The sequence below is a fragment of the Myxocyprinus asiaticus genome, chromosome 36, assembly GCF_019703515.2.
Source record: "Myxocyprinus asiaticus isolate MX2 ecotype Aquarium Trade chromosome 36, UBuf_Myxa_2, whole genome shotgun sequence".
Lineage (NCBI taxonomy): Eukaryota > Metazoa > Chordata > Actinopteri > Cypriniformes > Catostomidae > Myxocyprinus > Myxocyprinus asiaticus.
Window position 1 is genome coordinate 565,001 of NC_059379.1, and position 7,500 is coordinate 572,500.

General features: G+C 41.4%; 1 protein-coding gene across 3 annotated transcripts in view; it reads right to left on the reverse strand.

Annotated features, from left to right (window-relative positions):
• Positions 1-7,500, reverse strand: part of LOC127426654 (leucine zipper putative tumor suppressor 2 homolog) — a 41,682-nt gene that overhangs the window by 1,167 nt on the left and 33,015 nt on the right. For all 3 annotated transcript variants that reach the window (XM_051673600.1, XM_051673601.1, XM_051673602.1), the window contains 4 exons: positions 7,390-7,500; positions 5,079-5,618; positions 4,654-4,923; positions 1-2,494 (listed from right to left, as the gene is read on the reverse strand). The exon at positions 1-2,494 is cut by the window's left edge and continues 1,167 nt beyond it; the exon at positions 7,390-7,500 is cut by the window's right edge and continues 324 nt beyond it. In XM_051673600.1, the coding sequence (XP_051529560.1) occupies positions 1,820-2,494; positions 4,654-4,923; positions 5,079-5,618; positions 7,390-7,500 (1,596 nt within the window). In that variant the 3' untranslated portion in view covers positions 1-1,819. The remainder of the gene's footprint in view (positions 2,495-4,653; positions 4,924-5,078; positions 5,619-7,389) is intronic.

The following is a 7,500-nucleotide window of genomic DNA, read 5'->3' on the forward strand; positions in this document are numbered from 1 at the left end:
AGATTCTGTAAAAACTCAGCAGCATCAAATCTGTGTTAATGCATCATATCCAACAATAATTCAGTGAAGATAGAACTGAGAAAAGTTCTTTTTTACCTTGATATCCTTGTATTAACTGTGCATCATGTATATGTAGTAATTAATTAATTATAATAATTTTCTTTATTTATCACACATTATACATTTGCACATATACAGTGAAATTCTTCTTTCCACATATCCCAGCTAAGCTGGGGTCAGAGTGCAGGGTCAGCCATGATACAGTGCCCCTGGAGCAGATAGGGTCAAGGGCCCAACAGTGGCATCTTGGCGGTGCTGGGGCTTGAACCCCCGACCAGTAACCCAGAGCCTTAACCGCTGAGCCACCACTGCCCCACTTATGTACAGTGTAGTTTTCTTAAATGTCTTCAGCGTGTCACAGAATCATCCACAGCGTGCAGTCAGGCAAAGAAATGTGTGATGCAGCAGTTTCCTTCAGAATCAAAGCACATGAGCATCATTTCTACTAAAAGAGTCAAGCCCATTTTTTGGGCAACAGGAAGTGGTGTCATTCTGAAAATTGACTGTGATAAACTATTTAGACTTTAGTTTCATGAAAAGAATGATCGGAGGTTACCAACATTAAGAAATGACATTTTGAAAGGGACTTTGCCGCCGTTTTGGGTTTCGTTCTGCAAAAATATCTGTTTCATTTTCGGTCCCCGCTTTAAAGTGACCAAAGACCCATTCAGGATAAACTAGAACACATTAAACAGTATTTAGGATGAATGCACAATCCAGTCAACATTCCACAGATGATAAGATTATTCCGGAATCTCAGGAAAATAAACCGATATTGCAAGCTCACGAGAATCCAACCAGACGTTACACTTTCTGAATTAAAGCTGTACACATCCAAAACAAACTGAAGACCCTTTGGGACATGAACATTTTTGTAAATGATTATTATTATTATTATTATTTTATAAACTCAAATGAATCCTGATATAAGAGCTCTAGTGACCATCATAATACTGTTCACGATTAAGATCCCGGTTTACAAAAATGTTGGATCAGGCTCTTTAAGTGCAGAAATATTTGAATAAAAAACAGCATATGTTATTGCAGGTGTTTAATTACAAACAGCTTATAGGAACATTAAATATGCAACACAAAAAATATACAACGTATTGACTTCATACAAACACTGTTAATTATAAAATTACAATACCGCCACAAGAATCACCCACAAGATACAGAGCAGTTTCTCATAATGCTTTGGTCTACTCGCAGTGGCTTCTACATGAAAGAACAATTCATCTTAACAGTGATGGTGTTTAATTAATTGCATTTAGTGTTTTATTTGGGTACAGATATAACAGTCATGAGCGTTTATAAAACTAAAATGGTTTATGTCCCTTAAATCCAGAGTTTATGGAATCTTACCTGAATTCTGTGTTAAATAATGCTGCGTTCACGTCCTGAATTCTACTCAAATACATGAATGCCACTAAAGTGCACTTTAGTAAGTTTAATTAAACACTCAGTATTCAAATAAATATGCCAGTATTGTGTGCCACATTCCAGAATAATAAATGACACTTTCAGTGAAGCCCTGTCGTACTTATTGAAGTTTCTCCAATTCTTGGGTCACACAGATCATGATAAACAAAAGGCATGACGAAACTCTTTAAAGCGGGTCGGTACTGTACTGTGGCCTCAAAAAACTGCTTGTTGTGGCCTAATCTTTGTTGCATATAATGTAAAGCTAGTACTAGCAGTAGAGCATAATATAGCTTCTCAAACGATGTGATACATGTTTAGGGTTTGAAGATGGATGTTAGATCTCCGTAGCAGCGATGTCATCAAAGGTGACTTCATTACCGCTGCTTTCATCGTCCTGCTCTCTGGACTCCAGCTCAAGACTGAGCTCACGCAGAGATCGCTCCAGTGCACGGTTCTGTTTGTTCATCTGTATGTAGTTCTGCTGTAGCTGTTTCTGATATCGAATCACTTTATCTTTCTCCTCTTCCCAACTCTTCCTCTCACTCTCGAACGCTGCGGCCTGATCGGACAAACTCTGGCGTTCGTAAGCAAGCTCCGCCTTCAGTCTGTCGATCTGCTGCTTTGATCCCTTTAACTCCTCACTTTCACTGGTCAGCCGCTGCTCCTCCCCGCCCCCTCTGTAGGAGGACGAGTCGTGGACGTGCGTGGCGCTCAGAGCCTCGCGCAGGCTAGACGACGACTCCTCAAGACAGCTAATTTTCTCTCTGAGCAGCTCATTTTCACTCTTGCGACGCTGCAGTTCATTCTCACACACCTCGAGCTCCAGAGTTCGGGTATGAGAGGCCGTGTGCGCCTCCTGCAGCTGACTCTGACACGTCTGCAGCTCTGCGCGAACTTCCCTCAGCTGCCCGCGCAGAGTCATGAGTTCACCAACACGCTGAGACAGATCGGCCTGCAGGTCTTTCAACTGCTGCTTCAATAATGAAATCTCACCGGACTTCTGGCACACCTGAGGGATACAGCAGAGTGTGAGACATAGCGTTTTCTCCAGAAATAAAGTCACACCTGAACATTAGTCGCAATTGGTCAAAATTGTGTTGGTGATAATTTGCATCTCTGTATAAGTCGCACTGACAGGTTGCATGCTGCCAGCATTAGGACCCAGGAGCCGCCGCCCGACTTTCCTTCAGCCGCTCAGATGTCAAGACGCGCTCCGTGAAGAAGATTACGCATCACGCAGTATTTGGCCTTGTTTAAATCGGGATCATTTGCTTTAAGTAATCGTGTGTAATAGTTCTGCATTACAAATACGCTGTTTATAACATATGTAGCTCTATGCTGTTAATAAATAAACCACTTTTAGTCTGTGAGTAAAACAATATGACTGTCTATCTGTGGATATTTCTACATTTTTTCAACCCTGTTTTCTATGCATTAATTATCCGGTTCACTCACTGAATGTTTTATACATTTTTTGTAAATTTGTCGCTTCGGACTTTAAGTCGCTGGACTATTCAGATGATGAAAATTAAAAAAACAGTGACTTATTCTGGAAAAAAGAAGTGTAACATGCTAAAAGTTTAGAACAAGCTGAGAAAATGAAGGGCTTAAAACAAAATCCATTGGGGTTTTTTTTGCGGGGGGGGTCCCCTTTTTCACCCAATTTGGAATGCCCAATTCGCAATGCACTCTAAGTCCTCGTGGTGGTGTAGTGACTCGCCTCAATCCGGGTGGCGGAGGACGAATCTCAGTTGCCTTCGTGTCTGAGACCGTCAATCTGCGCATCTTATCACGTGGCTTGTTGAGCGTTACCGCGGAGACGTAGCATGTGTAGAGGCTTCACGCTATTCTCCGCGGCATCCACGCACAACTCACCACACGCCCCACCGAGAGCGAGAACCACATTATAGTGACCACGAGGAGGTTACCTCATGTGACTCTACCCTCCCTAGCAACCGGGCCAATTTGGTTGCTTAGGAGACCTGACTGGAGTCACTCAGCACACCCTGGATTCGAACTAGCGAACTCCAGGTGTGATAGTCAGCGTCAATACTCGCTGAGATACCCAGGCCCGCACAAAAACCATTGTTTTAATTTTATTGCTGGAACTCTAAAATTATTGCGATTGTAATTTGAACTGCGAAATGATAAACAAAAATATATACTCAAAATATATTTTAGCCTATTTTTATGTTTTATGCATTTCAATTTCAGTTTTAAGAATTTAATGAATAAAATGTTTTATATTTATTTGTTCTTATTTTATTTTGTTAAAGATTATGCAATTCAATTTTAAGGAATTTTGCTTTGAAACTGAAATGTGTTAATCCTAAAAAAATTTTTTGAGAGTAGTAGCTTTTTGACCAAAATTAGACAATGTTTTGCGCATGCTCTACTGCCAATAAACAGACTTAAGAGACCGAAAGAATCAAACTCAGACCTTTTTCAATACAGCCACAAATAAATAAATAAATAAATAAATAAATAAATAAACAATGTTTTCTTCATATTCACAATTGTACCTGGGTCTCAACTCACTATCATCATAATTGTTTTGGAACCCAGTCAACATAAATATTATATAAGTGTAATATTTATTATTATTAAAATACAATAGTAATATACTGTACCAAGCTTTTACTTTACAATATAATCAAGCTTTTATTTTGGCGGGAAATGCAAGAACTATAAGTTTAACTATAAGAAAGAGTTTCTAATTGTAGAAGAGTTCACAACATCTGTATAATGTGCTCCTCATTTTAATATCTTCTCCCTTTCTGTCCACCAATACCCGGTGCAATGGGGTATTTTATTTGAATATTAACTTGTAGTGGCCAAACATATTTGGAATTATGTAAAAGTGAAATTAAAGTGAATCTAGAGTGCTCAGCGAGTGTAAGCAGATGGAACTGAACTCGGTGCACATCTGTTACTTTGAGCACGAGACACAATACAGACAGCAGGACAGAGCAGAGCACACATAAACTTTAAAGTGAGCAGTGCATGCAGACTATTTATTTAATTCAATCTCAGCCTTTTGCGGTTTAATGATTGCACAAGGTCATATAGCCATTTCGATTTGATTTAGATTTATTGTGCAGCCCTAGCTGGAACTACGTCTTAATTTGAATATAACACCATATCCTCTGTTGTCGTTTGAGTCCTCACCTCCCATTTGGTCTCCTCCAGTCTGGGGCCGAGCTGTGTGTGTTCTCTTTCGTAAGAAGCGCAGCGCTCCTCGAGTCTCTGTCGCTCCTGCAGCAGCTGCGTAAAATCCTCCTGCTGTTTCTTACTCTCCTGTTGCAGCTGAAACGCTTGCAGTTGCAGTAGCTGTTGATCTCGCTGTGCTTTTTGAGACGACTTCTGCATTTTAGCTGCACAGGTCTGTCTGAACTCCTCCATCTCCAGCTCAGTGTGCTTCTGTCTCTCCTCGTACACCTGCAGCAAGACAGACACCCAAGATAATCTGATGGAAACTAGTGTGTGAGAACTAGTGTGTTACGTCTGACTTGGCCGGACCTAACAACACTGGCTCAACCACTGGCATATTCCTTTAATATGCATAGAAGGGATGAAAACACCATCTCACTAACCTGACAGATGGCAGCTTCGTTCTCATCCAGGTTCTCCCTGAGCTGCTGGAGTGCCAGGTCTCTCTCTCTCAGTTTCTCCTCTAAGTCTCTCACAATCACCTCGTAGGCCTCGATGTGCGGAGGGGAGTGTCCGCTGAAGCACATATCTGACAGTGGCTGACAGCGACCACCCAGAGACCCTGTGCTCTTACTGGACGAGGAGCGTCCACTGTCAGAGTTTGAGTGTCCGTGATGTTTGGTCACCTCACTTTGGTTATATACAGGGCCGTTATGTGATGGGATGTTTGTTAAGGAGTTCCTTGTGGTGTCCGTCATGGTAAAAGACTGGCTGAACAAACCGTTGCGAGCTCCACTGTAGGAACTGCGCCGTTCCATTGTTACAGATGCAAGGTCCTCGTCTCCTTGAGAAAACATACTGAGGTTTCCCTGGCTGCCTGATAGAGTGCCCCCTAGTCGTGGAGAGAGGTACTGCACTGCATTACGACTCTTGGGGACGACGGGTTTGAAGGCGGTGGGTCTGATCAATGCCTTCTGAATGTTCTGTAGGAAAACATGAATGATCATCAAGAAACTCAGAACTTTACCATGATAAAAGTGAGATAATCCATGTCGCATTGCTTTTTTGTGATTTTAAAAGCAAACGATTTCGACATGTTCCTGGATCAGTATTCCATTCAAAGCATATTCAAAGGGAAGTGTAAGGGGACACTTTGATTTTAGGACTAGTTAACCCTTGTGCATCAATTTAAAAAAGTTACTCAGAGATCCTTCGAGAACAAAAATGTCAGCGTCAAAAAACTGCCATAATAATATTATATACTAATATTATTTTCCACTTTCACTGACTTAGATTTTTTAACCAACATCAGTCCTGATCATAACTACCAAATATTCATTCATTTTCAAGATTTTAACCCTTTAAATGCCAGTTTGTTTACATAATGCCACTGTTGTTTTTTACACACTGGACTTTCCAGCAAGACAATAACACCAAGGATACATCCAAGTTGTCCAAAATCTGGTTCAGGGATAGGTCGTGGAATGTCCTTAAATGGCCCTTTCAGTCCATCATTAAAATCCCATTGCAAACCTTTGTTGGGATTAAGGAAGCAGTGGCAGGGGGGGCCTGGGAAGCACAGTGGTAAAAGACGCTGGCTACCACCCCTGGAGTTCGCTAGTTCGCTAGTTCGAATCCCAGGGTGTGCTGAGTGACTCCAGCCAGGTCTCCTAAGCAACCAAATTGGCCCGGTTGCTAGGGAGGGTAGAGTCACATGGGGTAACCTCCTCGTGGTTGCCAAAATGTGGTTTGTTCTCGGTGGGGCGCATGGTGAGTGGATGCCGCAGTGGATGGCATGAAGCCTCCACATGCGCTATGTCTCCGCGGTAACGTGCTCAACAAGCCACGTGATAAGATGCGTGGGTTGATGGTCTCAGACACGGAGGCAACTGAGATTCGTCCTCCGCCACCCGAAATGAGGCGAGTCACTACGTGACCACGAGGACTTAAAAGCGCATTGGGAATTGGGCATTCCAAATTGGATTTGAAGTTTAAAGGAGCTGCTGAGACCAAAATGGAGCGTTTCAGTCAGAGTGCCAGAAACAGGGTGGAAAATGTTCATTTATTACTAAACTATGACTGTTTTAGTGCAAAAAACTTTACTAACACTGTCATTGGACCTCAGGGAAGGTAATTCAATTATAAAAAATAGCATTTCATGACCTCTTTAATTAAATGAAGCATGATCTGAAAATGATAATTACTCGCCCTCATGCCGCCTCAAACTTGTATGACTTTCATTCTTCTGGGAAACAGTTTAAGATATTTTAATGGAGATATGAGGTGTTTTTGTCCATGCAATGAGAGTCAATGGGGTCCAAAACCTTCAAGCTCCAAAAAGGACATAAAGGCACTAAAGAGGTAATCCATATGACTCCAGTGGTTTAATCCATGTCTTCTGAAGCGATATGATCAGTCTTGGGCGAGAAATAGACCAAAATGTAACTCCTTTTTTATTATAAATCTCTGCAGTCTCTTTCGCGATCAGGATGCATGCGCAGACTGACTTAAGCATTTTATGGACAAACGCTTCAAATATCCAGCAAAAATGTTTTGTTTGTGTTCTGCAGAAGAAAGTCATTAGAGTTTGAAATGGCATAACAGTGAGTAAATTATGAAAGAATGACCATTTTTGGGCAAATGTCTCATTTAAGTCTCATGATCAACGAAATAATTTTCTTCTTATGTTTACTTATGTTGCGAGAACATGTTTTTTGTCACGTTACGTTACAAAATCACTGTGACCGTACTCACCGTCTCTAACTGTCCAGATACAGGGACAAGTTTTGGAGGTCCGTCCACTCTAGTCAAACCCACATCCAAATGATTATCGTTCCAGTCTCTTATCAAGTTTTCATGCGAGTA